At 40.6% G+C, this 19,189-nt stretch overlaps 1 protein-coding gene across 5 annotated transcripts in view; it reads left to right on the forward strand.

The window, feature by feature from the left end:
• Window positions 1–19,189, forward strand: part of DUSP12 (dual specificity phosphatase 12) — a 45,201-nt gene that overhangs the window by 13,870 nt on the left and 12,142 nt on the right. For 4 of the 5 annotated variants that reach the window (XM_075182769.1, XM_075182768.1, XM_075182770.1 and 1 more), the window contains exons 5-6: window positions 11,488–11,578; window positions 14,449–14,626. In XM_075182769.1, the coding sequence (XP_075038870.1) occupies window positions 11,488–11,578; window positions 14,449–14,626 (269 nt within the window). Of the gene's footprint in view, window positions 1–11,487; window positions 11,579–14,448; window positions 14,627–18,662; window positions 18,716–19,189 lie in introns of all 5 variants that reach the window. The other variant, XM_075182773.1, reaches the window with a different exon arrangement.

A 19,189-nucleotide genomic window follows, 5' to 3' on the forward strand; every position in this document is an offset into this window, starting at 1 on the left:
CGATAGCTACGCCCCCCCACCATTTCATATTTAACTGTTAGTCCTTTTCTCTTCAAAAACATACCTTCTATGACATACAGAAAAATCACCTAGTTTAGGTATTTGCTATGCGAATAGTCCATAAAGTCTAATATCTGTTTCAAGAACACAGTAGTCATTACTCAGCAGAGTCTACGTTATTTAAATCCTTCATTAGTGTCTGCTTATGTTTGTTTATGGCTGTTGACTAAAACGTATTGCAAACTTCTATTCATTGGGAGTTGGATAAATTCAATCTGAATTGCCTAAAGGGTCTTTCTCTGTAGCTGGAGACCTTCTGCAAAGAAAATAAATCACTTTTGCATAGCGATTAACATTTATTAATTAGGGATTATAGAAACTGTCATTAATTAAAATTTCCCAATCAGTGTGTGGTGCTGCATGTAACATGCTTGTCAGTATCAATACACCATTATCAGGTAACCAGTGAACATTTTTGTGCAGTGAACAGCTGCTAATAAGACACATGTTTATGTGTTTCTCTGTGCAGCTCAACTGTGACGCTATGCCTTCCATGCCATGAAAATATGATTTCCTCAAAGGGACACTCCCTAATCTCACAAACAGGGAATGTCAAAGTGACGTGACCTGGGCGAGTGTTCAAAGCCACGCCTTTCTCATCATCACCTAGTACAGTCCCCTTGAATGACTCATGTGTCTTCCTGGTTTTCAATCATTTCATCACACAGCTCTCAAAAGGTTCCAGGCATTCAGCCATTTTGAAAGCAACACTGCTCCTCTCATAAATCGGAGTACTCTCGTTAGACACCTCGCATTGTGTCTGCAAATCACTCAGCATTTTCTCATCAGAATCTCCCATCACCAAATATTCACACACATTTTCATATTCTGTGATTTCCATGTCAAAAGTACAAATATATTCACTTAAACAAGTCTCGCTCACAGACAGCATTTTATATCGTAACATTTCTTTATGGGCATAGTAAACACTCCCTGATTTCTGAGAAAATTCATCAGCACCATTTTCACACAAATTAAAACCGTTTGTAATATCTGCATGTAAAAGGTCACTTCCACCTTTCTCTTTTAACTTAAAGAGAGAGCTATTTTTCTCAAATTCACAGACAAAGTTATTTGTCTGGATGTCCGTGTTTTCTCCTGACACTATCTGTACATTATTTACAGTCTTGTCTTTCCACTGATTGGTGCAGTGACGGACCAAAGATTTTAAAACTTGTTGTGCATCTCTTCAAAAGCTTACAATTAAGCAATGCAGGTATTATATTTACAAATGTATTACTTGTTCGACCTTGAAAGAAAACTCTTATAGAGGAAGAAAAATTAACTGATATCTTCCAGTCTACTGCTGTGCAACTACAAGTCCCAGCATTAAACTAAATACTAGTCGGCATAATAAAAACAGAGTCCTTCTCTAGGTTTTCTTTCACTCTAAACTCTTTTACACAAATTTTCTACATCTCACACGTATCATTTGGATCAATTTTTGAACAGTTGATTCTTCATTCAGCTTCTGATACATTTAGCATATCCACATATATTGATACTTTTCAGATCTCTTAACTGTCCTGTGCCACCTCAAACAATCTCTTGGGGTTTGGTCTCAATTCAGCCTTGTATGAGCTAGGAAGTCTTAAAACGTAACCCAGTGATCACAGTTCGCAAAGGTGCGGGCACAAAGTGTGGTCTTTGATCAACATCTTATGTGACTTTTTAATCCTTTTATACATCATACAATAGGCACAAACATATATGCAGTCAAAATTCACTCATCTTTCAAAAAATCTAATTAACAATACAATTTCAGTAAACAAATTAGGTTAGTACTGTATCATATTAATAAGATGATACTTGAGACTCACAAATTCGCGTGTCAGGTGCCTCAGACAGACATGAGGTGACCCAGAATAGAAAGATCATCGAGTAGAAATTTCTACTCACCGCGGATTTGTTGGGTTTAATTTCCAGGGAAACCTCCGTTGCCTGTCTTGTAGCCTGCTAGACAATGAATCTCGGTGTCGACCTCCAAGTTGTCAGATCTAAAATCTGTTCAGTTTACCTAGATGTGTCAAGTATATCTGGAAGCACTTCAATAACAGCTGGAGAGAATAGGCACAGACCAAGGTTCTGTATGCATGAAATATTCTCTATTTATTAATACAAAGTTACAAGTTTTTATAGTGTTCTGAATATATGTGATTTATAAGTCATAAGCTTATAGCAGTGCACGGAACATGTCGTGGGTTGTTTTTTCTCACATATTCTTGTGTTTAGCTTTCTCCCCATTCTCGGGCCAGATGTGCCAATTTCTCTTATCTATGTCTTGTTAGCTACTCCTCAAGGCTGTGGGCTTATATCTTGCAAAACTGCATTTTAGCAGAAAATGAATAACCTCTTTTAAGCAACTAAAATATCTATGCAAGTTACAAAAATGGCTAAACAAAGGCATTATGAGGCCTTAACAAAAAATCATGGGGGACGTGGCCTGGCAGCCATTCTGAGAGGGCGCAAGTTCGTGGAGCTCCGGCTCAATCCCCCTGTTTTTCTTCTTTTATAGGGCTATATTATTGCCCAGAAGAGCTGTCTGCCTTCCTCTGGTGGACAAGACACTGTTTGGAGGTTTCCTGCGTTTGAGGAGCTCAGGACCGCGGAGATACAGGCCGGTAACAATTCCGCTGCCTTCTCTGCTAGCTGATTTCCGCTGCCCTATCCTCCCCTCAAGTGCCTGGAGGCATCGGTACCCGTTGTCGGCAGACCCTCCGGCGGGAGCTGTGGGCGCTTGGCGAGCTTCTGTTGGCTCTGTGGAGGTGGGCCACTGCCCGTCTGACGGAAGACACAGTAAGCAGTAAAGGGCTCTGCCTTGACCTCCCTCCTATACCCGCAGCAGTGCTTACTACAATCAGCGTGTCTGGAGAGGTGCTTTACTCCCTCCTCCCCCCTAAGCCCATCGTTTCACACTCTGCCTGTGGGACCCGGCTGGATTCTGACACACTCACACCTCTGGCCTCCTGCTGCCAATTTTAGACTACTTGCCTGACTGGCCTGTGACTTCTGCAGGTTCACCCTGGGGCAGCTGGTCTTTGGTTGGTTCCCTGGTACTGGTCTACCTCTGCTGTGTACTGACTGCCTTCACTGTACAATACAACGTTCACAGGCTCCACATAGCCTGTTGCCCTCTAGTTGTCAGTTGTCAACACTACCATTCCTGTGTTCCTAAGCATACAAGGTCTTCACTGACATCAAGACCAGGCTCTCAGTCCTTTACTGCATAGGATACTTTGGGCTACTAATCCGCCCACCCTGTATTAGACCTGCTACTGGTCTTCAGGGTGGACGTACTCGTGTCTCTTTACAGCTCGGATCTCCTGGGGCGCTCAGTGATTTTATAACCCGCTACATGCTGGCAGGTGGGTGGGGGGAGTCTTTTCTACACTGCTTTGCAATTCTAGATTCATGTGAGTCCTCCTTCCTCCGTGGGCCCGTTCTTTGTATTTTACTCTACTAACCTGCTTGGGCTTATCGCTCCTCCAACGATTTATGCTTAAATTTCCAGTTCTTTGTGTTCTTCCACAATGCCTAAGGAAAGTAAGAAACCTAATCCCAAAGGACTTCCTCAATATTTATTGAAACAACCGACTTCAACCCCGCATCGGGCGAGGACAGATTCTCTGCACACTTCTGCTGATTCTGATTCAGACTAGGATGACACATCCCAGATAACCAGACGGGACTTTCTAGCGCTAATTAGAGAAAGGAAAGAGCTTAAGTCTACCGTTCACTCAGAGGTGCAAACTGCCCTCCACTAATTACGTGGGAAGATGATCTTAATCGGTGACCGCACTGATCAAGTTGAGCAGAGATTGGAGACGGTGGTGTCCTCTCAGACAACAATGGAGGAGGATATTGTGCGCTTTTGCAGCGATCTGACATCTGTCCAGGAGCATCAGGAAGATATGGATAATCGGGCTAGGAAAAATAACCTACGCCTAAAGGGTATTCCAGAAACGTGGACCAATACCTTAAGAAGCTTTTCTCCCAATTGGCCCCTGAGGTCCCAGCGGATCACTTACTATTGGACAGAGCCCATAGGGCCCTAAAGCCCAGGTCGACCGACCAGAACCAGCCTAGGGATTTCATCCTACGGCTTCATTTCTATACTGCCAAGGAGATGATCCTACGTAGGGCCAGAAAACTGCGTACCATAACATACGAAGGTCACAGTATTCAGATCTTCCAGGACTTGTCACCAACCACCCTGGCTATACGTCGGGAGTTTGCTCCAGTAACGCAAGTTTTGCAGGATCATAATGTGCGATATCGATGGGGCATCCCCTTCCGCCTCTTTCTTTGGCATCAGGAGCGCCAGATCTCCGCCCGCACACTCTGAGGCTCAGGCTCTTCTTCATCGATTTGACCTTGCTCCTGGACCTCCATCAGGCTCTTCTAAACCATCTACTTCGGGTACTCAGGATACTAACCCGCAACCTTTAAAGAGCACCATGAGGCAAATGGTCCACGGTTCAGAAATCTTCTACTCGCAAGACTACTTCTTCATAATCTAATTCTCTGACTGCATTCCAGGTTCAGGGAGTTCCTCACTCAAAGTGGGTGCATCTGGGACAGGGTTATAGCAGCTGTCTCTGTTTGCTAACTGGCTACCCCTACTGGATGCTACCCAAGAAGTTGAAGATCTCTGGATACTTGTCCTGCGGGATGTACAAATGATGTTGTATATTCATTGTAATGTTTACATGTGCCATATTGTAATGTCGGCATAGAGCTCTTTTGGAATGACATCCCTCTCCCCCTTCCATCAGCAGGCCTGTTTATTTTTGTTTTTTGTGTTTTCTCTTCATGTTTACACTGGTATTTACTTGTATATATAAAATTCACCTGCTATCGCAGATTCCTCTAGCTAGACAATGTACTGTGGCTATTGCATATGTTTTCACTATGTGGTCCTTTGTTACAGATACGCCCAAATCCACCACCCCCCCCCCCCCACGGGCCCACTGGGGTCTGTTACTCTCCCTGCCCGCCCTCTACCTGTTGTCCTCCCGATTGGTAACTGCCAGCCATCTCCCCCTTAGAGCTTGCTTGCTCTCAGCTTGCCCCCGGGTACCTAGAGTACCGCTCTATTCATCCCTCCAGCACTTTGGACGAGTGTCTGGCACCACACCCGCCCTCTTGCCCCTACCCTCCCGACACTCCATACACCCCTGCCATGTTTTTCCATTCCTGGTCGTCCTTCAGCTTGTCAGAATTCCAATTTACTATACATATCTCCTCCTGACTCCTCCCCCCTGACTTTCTCATGACCCTTCGCTTAATATCTTTTAACGTTAAAGGTCTCAACTCTCCCCAAAAAAGGGGTAAAATTTATGCTTCGTTACAGGCCCTTAAAGGTGATTTAGTATTCCTACAGGAAACCCACTTTATTAGACACATTCATTCGGAACTCAAGTCCAAACGATTCCCCCTCATCCATCACGCTTGTGACTCTACCAAGAAGAGACGCGGGGTGGCAATCCTTTTCTCTCGTAACCTTGTTTTTGATCTCACAGATACACATGGTGACAAGGAGGGTAGATTTCTTATTCTAGTGGGTAAACTGAATAACCTCCCTTACACGCCCTGAATCAAGACCAGCATAAATTCTTTAAACGTCTAGGAACAGCGCTTTCTCAGGTCCGTAAGGGAGAACTGATAGTGGGTGGAGACTTTTAATGCGGTTCTTACCCCCCACCTAGAAAGGTCTGCCCCCTCGACTGCTCTTTCCGATGGGAGGAACTTCAGGGCTTTGCAGGATTTTATGAAGTTGCATAATTTGTATGATACTTGGATAATCTTTGACCCTTTGGATCAAGATTACTCCTACTCCCCCGTCCACAACACATATTCCCGAATCGACATGATCCTGCTCAGCTACTATCTGACCCTTTAACTTACTAACTCTAATATTGACTCTATCACATGGTCGGACCTTGCCCCAATTTCGGCAGACCTCTCCTCTCTAGTCTCTGGACCCTCTTCCTTCTCCTGGAGACTCAATTAATCTCTCCTCCATAACCACAACATGGTAGCCCACCTTAAATCCCTAATATCTGAATATTTTGAAATAAATGAGTCCCCTGATATTTCACCTTCAACTCTCTGGAATGCCCATAAGGTCGTCATTAGAGGCCACCTTCTGGCCTTGGCAGCAAATGCCAAGAAGACGAGACTTGCTGAAACTATGCGTCTCTCTCTACCTCCCTTCAGCAATTGGAGGTAAAACATAAATCCAATCTGTTGCCTGCTGTATTTGAACAGATAGTTTCTATAAGGGGGAGCTCAACCTGCTTCTCTCCCAATGGGTGGCCAACAAGCTGAAATGGCTAAACCAGCGTTTCTATGAAAAGGAGGATAAGCTCTTGGCCACTCGGTTGCGGACTAAAATTTCGGCCCACAATCTTGGGGCTATCAGGGATTCCTCGGGGGTCCTGGTCTATGATCCAAAATTAATTAGCTTGGAATTTCAGAACTATTATTTAAAGCTGTATAACCTTCCTCAACCCCCCAATGCCTCGGCCCATCAGAGACAGGCAAAGTGTATAGAGAAATTCCTGGAGGACGCTCATCTTCCGAAGCTGACTCCCCAGGTCGCTGACCATCTTAGTGAGCCTGACTGCTTGGAGGAGGTAGAGCAGGTCATCAAGGTGCAGAAAGCTGGTAGGGCACCTGTCCCTGACAGGTTTTTGGCAGCTTACTGTAAAAAGTTTGCAGCTCTCCTGTCCCCCCTCACCTTTCCACTCTCTTTAACTCTATCCTGAAGGGCAGCCCTTGGCCCAAAGAACCTTTTGGAGGCTCGGATAACCCTGATCCACAAAGATGGAAAAGATGCCCATAATTGTGCTAGCTACCGTCCAATTTCCCTGTTTAACAATGACCTGAAACTATATGTCAAGATTCTTGCCAATCGCTTAAACACTGTACTCCCCGGGTTAGTTCACTATGATCAGGTTTGTTTTGTCCTTGGTAGGCATGCCAGGGATAACCATTGACCTTATTTACATACTCAACACTAGGAAAAAACCCTCCATTATTTTATCCTTGGATGCCGAAAAGGCCTTCGACAGGATTTCCTGGCAGTTCATGACCCATACCCTTAAGCACTTTGGTCTGTCTGGGGACTTCCTGTCGGGGGTACAGGCCTTATACTCCCATCCCTGCGCTAAGATTATGGTTAATGGCTCTCCTTCTGGCCCAGTCCCAATTAGTAATGGTACCCGGCAGGGATGCCCCCTCTCCCCTTTAATTTGTGCCCTGGTCATCAAGCCTCTGGCAGCTACTATCCGGGCCTCCCCAGATTTAAGGGGGATGGAGGTGGGTTCTCTGGAGAGTAAGCTCTCTCTCTTTGCTGACGATATACTCCTCTTGCTCCAGCAACCAAGAACATCTCTGCCCAACCTGTTCTGCCTCCTCACGCGATATGGCAATCTATACGGATATAAAATTAACATAACAAAAAATTATATTTAACACCTACATCCACAGAAGATCTGTAGTTAGTTATCCAAGATGTTTGGAACAACCTCCCTGCCGGGTACCTTCAAAAACTGTTTACCAAGTGTACCTAGAAGAATTGATGCATTGATGCTGTTTTAAAGGCAAAGGGTGGTCACATCAAATCGTTATTTGATTTAGATTTCATTCTGTTCATTCAGTTTGCACTTTGTTGATTTTGTTATTTTCGAAATCATCATACCCTTGCAGCATTTTTTCCACACCTGCCTAAACCTTTTGCACAGTACTGTATATTTTTTAATAAATATTTACTTTTCTTCCCTTCTGAATAAGAGAGGTCAAGGCGGTTAAGAGACTAGTGAGTAACACTGCTTGAGTGTTGGTAGTCACACATTGCTTTGTATGCAACTGTTTCTGATTGACCAATTAAAAAGTTGCAACTCAACCCTCATATCACATCAAATGAAATGAAACAGTAAGTGCTGGGACACTGCTGCTAGAAGCAAGATGAGCCACTCCGAATAAGCAGTAGGGTTTTGGGGAGTATATAGTACTGTAAGTGGTCTTACCCTCTTGGCCAGATACATACCATACCTGGTCTGGGTGGATCAATAAGGATGTAAAGGATACTAACCAGTTTGACAAGAAACATTGGGAAAAAGATTGGTCTCTACATTTAGTAAAGACAAAAGCTTGTAATTAGAATAAACGGTCACATTTTTTTCCTGGTTTGAGAATAACTGTAATATGGGTTAGCAAGGCATCGGGTATCGTAGGTGTATGTTACTGTTTGTTATACTATTACAGATGTTTAGCAATGCAGGGCTTACTTCTTTCAGAAAACATTTATAGTGCTTAACTAAATAGCTGCCTGGACCTCACCCAGTTGGGGTCTGTTTAAGAGCAGCCTGCAGTTCACATTTTATGAATGGCTCATCTAAGGCAGAGAATGCTTGAACAGATAACCTAGAGAGGCAGAGCTTGTCCAAATAAATATTTAATGCTGTCTGTAAAAGGATTTCCTCCGTTGATGGGTTTTAATCTCCTTAATAATCTGGCAAATGTATGGATGACTACTTATTACCGTTGTATATGACTATTACCGTCAACCAACTCCGCGCAAAGGTACTTGTGATTTAACCCAAGAAATATAATTCTTATATTCCCTTAAATCCACAGGACCAATATTCATATAATAGCTTATGCTCATATCTTCAAGAATAACCGAAGCAAGATATAACTTCATTTAAAGTGTGTTGTATTATATTACAAAACGGTAAACGGCGTAACAATATTTTACACAAATTATAGATTTTGGTGCCATATATTACACTAATTGCCTGTAATATAAATATACAAGTCATTGTGTGTGTGTATTTATTAACTATTGTCTAAAGGTTGGGTGTGTGAATGCATTGTGTATGTGGAGGGGGGGGGGTGGAGACCACACAGACACACTCAAACACACTCCATTCATCTCACTCAAAGTCCAACAGCCATTTTTAACACATGGTATTTCAACCACATTATCTCAGAGATTTAGAGCCACAAACTACCCTTTAAACCAACAGTACAACAAAACGTTATATTTAACAATCTGACCATTTCCTGAACCATCCAATCACCATCCATGCATCCATTACCAAAACTTAACAAACACTGAACAAATAACACACATATAACACAAATGCCTCCATTTATATCAACAATCTACCCCAAACACAACAGGAATTCCAAGAATTGTATACTACAGGATGGGCTCGCAATGGCCTAATTTACTGCCAATGTAGTCTTATTAGATTACACAATCACATAAAAAAATCAGACTTACACCATACCTATGTTATATCTACACAGCATTGCAACATTATTACAAGGCATGCATTTAACATTATCCATACCAAACCGAGGTCTAACTTTTAAAAACAACACAATCTCGAAATAACTCTTGCACTAAATTTAGCCTATTCCAATCACATTTACCAACTGTACCTTCAAATAATCTTCCATATTACAAACGCCAAATGATTATTCATTCTCATGTACTCTACCACATATGTTTCCATTAAACCATCTACCATTCAGCAACACATTACAACATTTATGTTTCCAGTCTCACACTCACCATTCATTCATTCCATTCAAACTCCATCATTCCTACTAGTCAGGGCCTTTGTAGGCCATGAGGTAACTCACTTCCCTGCATGTTCACCTAGGAGCAATCACTGCATGCCTTCAGTCTGGGGGCAAGGCATGAAGAGACAGAGCTTTTTTTTAATCATGTGTAAACTCTACTTGTGGGCGGAGACTACCTTCCACAGGAACCACTCACAGCATTCATATGTTAATTACTGACCAATTGCTCCAAACCTGGTTTATACAAGCCTCATGTTTTCACGTTGGGAAAGGAAGGGCTTTGTGTAAAGCCAGTGTGCTAATTCAATTGTGGCTAAATTCTGATATATGTTATGAAGTGAAACATAAATAATAGATTATTTATGTACTCTTCATCAATGTCTTCATCCATAAGGTAAAGGCACTGAGAGTTCTGAATAAAGTTATACAATCCTTATGCACGGTGGTAGTCAGTTTCACGGTACTGACTACCCCGACACAGAAGACAGCGACATGAGGAGTCTGACTGTATAGTACACCGACCTGCCAAAAAAAACTACTTACCGGAATGCAGATTACTTCAGATCATGGCTCGCCTGTCATTTATGTCAAGTAAGTACTATTTTTGGGGTTAGTGATATTAACTAAAATAGTACTTACATGACATAAATGACAGGCGGATCCATCCATCGCCGCTTTAAGCCAAGTCGCAGTTGCTGATGACGTCATTTTCTCCAGCCAGCAACACAACGTGTTGTGATCTGAAGTAATCTGCATTCCGGTAAGTACTTTTGTTTACAGGTCGATGTACTATTCTGTCGGACTCCTCGTGTCGTTGTCTTCTGTGTCGGGGTAGTCAGTACCATTAATAGGTACTACACCCTTATGCACAAGCCCATAGAGAGAATGTGGCTTGCTAGTCAATACATTGAGGTCGGAAAAATCAAGTGAGTGTGGTGTCCTAGGCGTCCAATGTCGCTGTGTTTCAAAAACTTTGTGTGTTTTATCTTTAAAAAAAAAAAAAAAAAAAGTATAATAAACAGAGGTACGATAATGTGCTGTTTTGGTTAATGTACCTCTTGTAAATGACTGCAATGTAAGGAGAGGCATAAAGGTTTTAAAATATGGAAATATAAATTATTATTATATTATTATTATAATTTCTATTACTAGCAGCTAATATAATACAATCTGCCAATGTAAAGATCTAATATACGAATAACCACTGTTCTAGAAATTGCTACAAACTATTTGTGTAAATTAATTTGCAGTGTGGCATTTGATTTGTGTTTTAGTGTTGTTGTCTAACCCACTAGATTACTACATTCTTACTTTTAATGTAGTAATAGTTATGTTGCCATTTCATTGTTCAGTTAGTTGTTTAGATTTAAAAAAATATTATCTACCATTTAATCTGTGGAGAATAAAGGCTAAATTGCTATTATAAAGCATACCATGCATACATTTGAGATGGCCAACATGAAAATAAAAGCTGCAAAATGGCTGTTGTCAAAACATAATGGTAATTGTCAAATTGTAATGGCACTCAAACTAGGGTTTGAGTACAGTGAGTTCGATGTATTCTCCCTAAAGAAAATAAAAGCTTGTGCTTTCTGTGGTATTGGTTGTGGACAAAAATGCCTTGATATCACAAAACATGAAATGTTTGGACATTTCAATAAGTAATTCATATTCACTCCTTTCAAAATGTGCTTTAATGTAGTCACATGTGGTTGAAAAATGAAGACCGTTTTATTTTCTTCAGGTTATAACAGTAACTGCCAAACTACATTTAATGTATATGGAGCAGATAAAAATTAGCAACAATTCTCTATTATTCTCTTTCAGAACTACAGAATTTGCCTCGTGAAGTCTTTGCTCTGGACCCTGGCTCTGTGGGTCAAGCTAAAGAGATACTTTTTCGATGCAGAAAATGCAGGTTGGATCAGCTTTCTTGAACAATTATGTTTGTTTATTTTTTATCATATATACATTTTATAGGCTAAGGACAAATTTTAAGTCTTTACCTTCTTGATGAGTTCATATGAAATTCTGTGTTTAGGAAACTTCATGCAGCAGCATATTTTAAGACTTAGACATATAACTTTATTTTAACATTTATTATTTTTTTTATATATGGAGTTTTTTATATTTTTTATACATGGGTAGACCAATATATAGTTTTGTAGGCGTTTTCCGTGGTGCAGTGTAGAAGGATGTGATGGTCTTGTGTGTAAGTGATGTGATGTTTATGGTGTGTGCTTACTTCGATGTGCACCTTGTTAGCTGGGCGTGGTGTAGCTCATGGGTAGTTCTTTTGAGTCCGGGCCGATGGTGATTGTCTTGGAAGTTGTTTTGTTCAGCTCCTGGTGGTGGTTGCGTTCTATGGAAGGAGGGGTGCAGGGTCACCTTTTTGAGGTCTAAGGCTTTGTGCAATGTACTCGGTTTTCCAGCCTTATAAGCACTTTTTTTTGTTTTATAGCTCTTTTGCGTGTGATATGTTGCTTGCACTGTCAATAGCTGAAGGTGAGTAGATGTAAATGTTTATAGCTCTTAGTGTAGGTTGCACTCTTATCAGATGTCTATAGCTCTGAGTTAATGGCTAGTAATGTTACTGCTCACTGTGTCTGTGGTGTATTGTGCTTCTGGAGTACTGCTAGCTTGGATAGCAGTATGTATATATTGTAATGTAAAGATAAAGCTTAAAAGATCATTGTGGAAATAGCTTGGGATGTTAATAGGTAGAGGTAGAAGTGTAAACTGTGTATAGTAAAGAGTGAAAGTGTGAAAATAGGTTTAATACCTATATATGGATGAGTGGTGTGGTATGTGTGTGAAATAAAATGTGAGCTGCTAGGATGGGTAGTGTAATAGAATGTGATAATTGGTAATGTCAATGTGTGTGTGTGTGTGTTGTGAGTATGTGGTGAATGCAGGTGTAAAGGGAATAGGGTGTGTTATAAAGTTGTTCTTGCTGTTTTCTCTGTGATGGTAACTTGTGTGTGTGCTTCCAGCATTGTTGGAATGCAGCTTACATTCCACGTGCTTCACTTCCTTTTGGGTGGAACACACAGGCTGTACATTCCACTGTTAGTGCAGCTGGCTCTTCAGGCTTCTATGGAAGTTTTCCCAGTGGAAAATGCAGGTTTGGGTTAGTGAGTTGCACTAATAAGGCTGTTAAATAAGTGTATTGTTTGTTTTTTGTAAAGAATATGATACAAACAGTATATATAATGCAAAAAGTGAAACGAAAGTGAGACTTAGCTGCTAATGAGATGTTCCTGTAAAAATATATGTTCAGTCACTAATGCTTCTAGGGCCAAGTCTTTAGTGATTCGAAAGCTAGAGGAAATAAACTGGAAACAACCAAGAGGTACTTGGCACTCCTACAGTAGTCCGAGCTGAAGCAAGTTTATGTCACAGTTACTTAGCTTTTATTAACCAGAAAACTAGGGTCCCAGAAATCACTTACATAACAGGCATAAACATGAATTTTCTGATTTTCTATTGGTACTATAAGGATAAGAAGTTTGCACATGGGCAGTAAGCACAGACACCACCCTAGCCAAATATGTGATATGTGGAGTCGTTTCTGGTTTGGCATTCGTTACATAAGCATTGTGAAATCGCTTTGTTGTATAAGCCTTTAAAGTAATACACACGTGAAAGTACAAAAAACAAAATGGAGTTTCAGCAGTCATTTTGTTAAACCTGTCACGGGAAGGGAAGATGGCAGCGATGGCAGCCTGAAGAGCTAGCTGCAATAACAGTGGAAAGCATCGGCGCCTGTGCATTCCACCTGACAGGAAGTGAATCAGAAGCATAGACGTGAATAAATACCCCCACTCCCTCTCTAATATATATTTTTTCTTAGTTGTTGGATACGTCTATCAATTTCAACCATTACTACTATATTAGATGTTACTTGTACATTTTATGAACACCAAGATACATTTGTGATAAACTTCAATGCCTTTTTTGCAAACTATACATTCTGCTTATTATGTAAGCTACATTAAACAGGAATACTCTGCACTCTCCAAACACATAATTAATGCTGTACTAAATAGTTTTCTATATTAAAGACATGGGAATGTTAGTTTCACATATTGCAATGTATGTTAAGCTGACCAACTCACGCCAAAGTCTTCCCATTCTGGTCAGTCCTAACATGATCAAATGCTAATATAGAAAAGTATTTAGTACAGCATTAATTATGTGTTTGGAGAGTGCAGAGTATTCCTGTTTTTTGTCTATACAATGTGGGCAACCCCCTCTTGCACCCCAGTCTGTACATGGAGAGTGCAGAGGATCTATGTCTGTTTTTGTTTACGTAAGCTACATTGGCAACTTAAAATGTGATACGCATCCCATTCTTTACTGTTTACTGTTTTGAGTTGCCGTTCTCTACCAGTTGACTACATCTGCAGATCCATGGGTCTTCAAGTCAGGACAGCCAGTTGACTGCAACTCAAGCTAGTAGGCTAAAGGAGAGATGTTGTGGTAAACCTGCCTGGTATTTATTTACTGTTTATGTATATTCTAGTGATTGGTTTTATTACTATAAATGTATTGTTTTAATTTCTAACTGCATTTGCCTGAGTGACTATAGCAACTTTAGTAAGTTCTTGGTAGGCTTCCTTGGCATAATAAGGCACCCGTGTGTGGCCAGCCAGTGTGAAGTGGGTAGATTTGGGCCAGAAAATCCGGTATCTTCCCATATATCTACAGATTTATATAGATATATAGTAAGTATCCTATTATATCCCAGCATTGTTTTAGACTTGGATTCTTTTTTTGTTTTTACAGACGTTCTTTGTTCAGGGCTGGAAGTATCTTAAATCACGCCTTAGGAGCTGGACCTGCATCGTTTCTTAATAAAAGAATGACACCAGTACAAGTCTCAGACTCTACAAAGTGCACCTCCTTCTTCGTGGAGCCAGTGCAGTGGATGGAAAAATCTCTTTTGGGAGTAATAGATGGACAGGTAAAGCTGGAAGATTTATAGTCATGATACTTGATTTTTTAATTTTACTTAAGCTACTCAAGGAGTGACACTGAAATGCAACAAAATATATTGTACTTTGTTTTATTTTTTGTTTTATAATAACAATACATTAATCCAGTGTTTGCTCCCATTTATACCACATATCTGACTATCCATTCTATGAATATACAGACAAAACTTGTGTCGATATAAGAAGTAGTAGAGCATAATCTGCTGCTATCCCGTGTTAGATGCAGGAGGACATTCAATCTAGATACTTGCATCTTACATTTTGTGAAGGCATCCCCTAGACATTTATTTTGTCTTAAAAATGTCCGATATAGTTGACAAGCTTCTTCCACGTAAAAACAGAAGAGGCTTCCAACCCCATAATGTGTATTTTGGTTAGCCTAATCTCTTAGTTGGAATAAGAGAAGTTTGTTATCATTTGGCATTTAAGTGCATTGAGTAGGTGAAATATGGGAAAACATTAAGGGCTTGAGTCATTAAGGAAAGTAAAGCAAAAAAAGGAGTAAATGTTCTCCGAGACAAACCATGTTACAATGCAAGGGCTTCAAATTAGTTTATTATTTTGAAGTTAAATACTTGATGACTTTTTTTGTTACACTGAAACTTAAAGTTGATCTAGGACATGCGCTATCCCAACTATAGTCCTGTCCCTACATTTTAAATTTACCTCTCCCTCCAATGCAACATGGTTTTGCTCAGGTGCAAAGTTAATCCGTTTTTTATGATATGCTTTCCTTAATGACTCAGACCCTAAATATCTACCTAATAGACCTAGCACCTCTTCCCAAAGGCAGACCCAATAAGTACATCTGACATTGTATGTTAAATCAAATTTAAAAATTGGACATGTGTCAGAAATGCCTTGTGCATGAACTTAATTTGAATCAATCTTTATAGCAAATCAGAATATCTGGTACTTGCACGACTTTGCTTATCCTCCAACTTCCTCTGCCAATTAGGAGGATAGTGGGCCTATAAACTGAATTAAAAAGAATGTGTTTTATGACATATTTTTCTTCAGTAAATAGACCTGAATCATATTGTCAAAACAAAGTATTGCCAATTCTATCAACAACAATGGGATCTGCGCTGTAAGTACATGTTTTGGTTAAAGATGCATATTTTTCCAGAGGATAAATTTATTTACATTTCTTTTGCACTGAGAGTATATAAGGCTAATTTCTTCCAGTGAATTTTACAGGGTATCAAAACTTTTCACTCATGGATTGTTTGTTTTTCTCTGTTAAGGTTGGAATAGGCTTTTTTTCGCTTTTTGTTTTGTCTTCGTGTTGTATTCAGGAATTGTATAAAAAGAAAAAACTACTATATTTACTAAAAGATTATGCACCGTTTGCGATACCATGCTGCATATGAATTATTTACAAACCATTTCTCTCAATTGTCAACAAAAAGAAAAAGCACATGAATGAAAAAGAATTGTTGCAAAAGATAAAAATCCTCCAACTGTTAAAACGTTTCAGATATTTGTCCCTAGTCCCCAGGTCAGGGGTTTCTTGTGGTTCTTTTGGAAGAACATTTTATGTTCACCAGATAATCAAAGACAAGATGTAACTAGAGAATTTCCAAACAAAATGCAAGTTGGCTTTAAGGGTTAGCTTTAAATGCAAGTTAGCTTTAATTAGGATTCGCGATTACGTGTGGCTGCTATGGTCCCGCTACCACAACATCGCGGATTTCCGTACACACCCATTTGCGTGTGCACATGGAAATCCGCGATGTTGCGGTACCGTAAGGACACTTTATACGCGCGGGCGCGAATCCTAATTGAATATGCCCCTAAGTGTCTACTACATTAGATGCATTGCTTTAAAGAGCAAGATTTGGTTACCTGGAACACAATCCCAAAAATTGATGCAACAATTGCTGTCCTTTTCAACAGAACTACTATCCCTTTAGATGATAGGGGTCTTCTCAGAAAGCCTATGGCTAGGAAGACGCAGAGAGGTCTAAAAGTGCATATTACTGCAGGAAATGCAGTAAAGCTAGCAGTATCTGTGGTGTCGGTAGGAAGACCACTGAGAATGTGTATGGGAAACCTTGAGGGTGAGTCTGGAAATGTATTTTCTCTTGGTCGCTTGAGAAAGTCTAAAGCTGTAGATCAGCACTGAGAGCTTTGATTCGTGAATTTTTACAAGGTGCATTAGAGTAAGGCCTGATTCAATTATCATAAAGTTCTGGTTTTTGCACTGAGCTCCTTTAAAAGTAAGCTTTGGCACACAACAAGTTTGTATTAAGATTTTCTTGGTACCTGAACTTAGTGTTTTAGCAGCAGACCCGTTTGAACCCCTACAGGATTATTTTAGGTGGGCAACCGTGAAAGTATTCTTTCTGGTAAGGGATAGGATTATTGGCAATATTTTAGTCTGTTTATCCTTATCAATGAGTTAAATGGTTTGCCAGGTTCTCTTGCGCTTTCACAGTGCATAGTAGTACATTTCTGGAAGTTTATATGTGTCATACAGGCAGTAAATTGGCTGAAGCAGTAATTAAGCATTCTCGTCAGAATACAACTGATACCACTCCAAGGTAAATGAGTATCCTTTAAACAAAAATCGGCATTAAGAAATCTCACCTCCTCCTTCAACAAATATTTGGAGGATTTTCCCCAATTGTGTAGAAAATGCCAGAGTGCAAGTAACTTCTTTTTTTTTTTTCAATTATAATAGATTTTATTCAAAAGCATTACAAACAGAGCAAAAATAACATTGTATACCAATAGTATATTTATATAGCTATAAATAATATCCAAATTATCTGAAATAACACTGCCCACCAAATTATGAGATAAACCATGCAATAAACAGGTGTTTGATTCCCGAACAGTACCTTATCTGTGTGGAGTTTGTATGTTCTCCCCTTGTTTGCATGGGGTTTCCTCCGGGTGCTCCAGTTTCCTCCCACACTCCAAAAACATACTAGTAGGTTAATTGGCTGCTATTAAATTGACCTTAGTCTCTTTCTGTGTGTGTGTGTGTGTGTGTTAAGGAATTTAGACTAAGCTCCAATGGGGCAAGGACTGATGTGAGTGCGTTCTCTGTACAGAGCTGCGGAATTAGTGGCGTTCTATAAATAGATGATGATGATAAGCATAGCGTGTAGACACAGACCAGAAATCAGGAGTCAGGAGTAAAATGTAAGCAGAGCCAGAAATCAGCAGACTTGTATCGGGGAGCTCAACAGAAGCAGAGCCAGAAACCAGCAGAGTAGTACAATGCAATCCAGGTATCAGGAAAGAAATAGAACCCATATAAAGAAGTCAGGAACCTAGTGTACCCACCGCTATCACTGAGTGTATAGGTGTGGGTTTATATACTGGAGTCTTCCAGTCAGCTCACAGAGGAAAACACAGCTGAAGTGCATATCCGATCTGAGTGCTCAGCAGGATGCAAGTCATATTTAACCCTAACATATTAATAGTTGCATCGTTGAACAAGATTTTTAGTTCAGTTTAACAATCAAATGAAATGATACAATGTTCTTTGGAACAATAATCGTTCATCATTTGAGTGTACACACTAATGCAGTATCTAGCCGAACGGTCATTTATCATGTGATTGACCCTATAATTGTCTGAAAACCCTGTAGTACAGTGTTTCCCAACCCCAGTCCTCAGGGACCCCTAACACTGCAGGTTTTCCAGGTCACAAGTGAAATAATTAGTAACACCTGTGGATCTTTTGAAATGTGTCAGTCAGTAATGAATACACCTGAGCTCCAGCAAAGAGATATGGAAAACATGCACTGTTAGTGGTCCCTGAGGACTGGGTTTGGGAAATACTATGGTGTACCCAGCCATAGTTTGCTGGTTGTGATTAGTGCAGTTGGACACAGGATAAATTATATTACACCTGGGTTAGGAGCTCCTGTTTTTTTCTCGGAGAAAAAAAAAAGTATAAAGCGGATTTGTAATAAGAACAGTATAGTGCTATAATGCATATTCTCTGTTTCATAAGCTGATATTATTATTATTAATTTTTATTTATAGGGCGCCACTAGGTGTCCGTAGCGCTGTACAGGGACAAACGATTACAATACGAGGTGAGACAGCACGGTACAGTTAACAATAAGCACAGTAAGTAAGCTCAAAGCACAGCTAGAGAGGGGGGAAGGGCAGAGGGAAGATCCGCATACAACGGAGCCCAAGAGGGAGGACGCGGATGACAGGGAGACCCCCAGAGGGGTGAGGAGAGAGCAAGAGTCGGACGACAGAGGGTCCTCAAGGAGGAGGGCTAAGTAGCTGGAGAGCAGAGTTAGAAGTGGTGGAAACAGGAGGAGAGATGGCCCTGCTCAAGGAAGTGTACAATCTAAGGGGAGGGGTAGACAGACCGAGAGACACAGGGGTGAGAGGGAGAGAAAGGGGAACGGAGGCAGATTCAGGGCAGGGGGATGAGGGGGGAGAGGCAAAAGATAAGGTAGAAAGTTAAGTGGGAAACTGGAAGGCTTTGAGAAAAAGGTGGGTTTTTAAAGCCTGTTTGAGACTGGACAGATTAGGGGATGTTCTGATGGAGGGAG

This window comes from Mixophyes fleayi, chromosome 8, assembly GCF_038048845.1.
Source record: "Mixophyes fleayi isolate aMixFle1 chromosome 8, aMixFle1.hap1, whole genome shotgun sequence".
NCBI lineage: Eukaryota > Metazoa > Chordata > Amphibia > Anura > Limnodynastidae > Mixophyes > Mixophyes fleayi.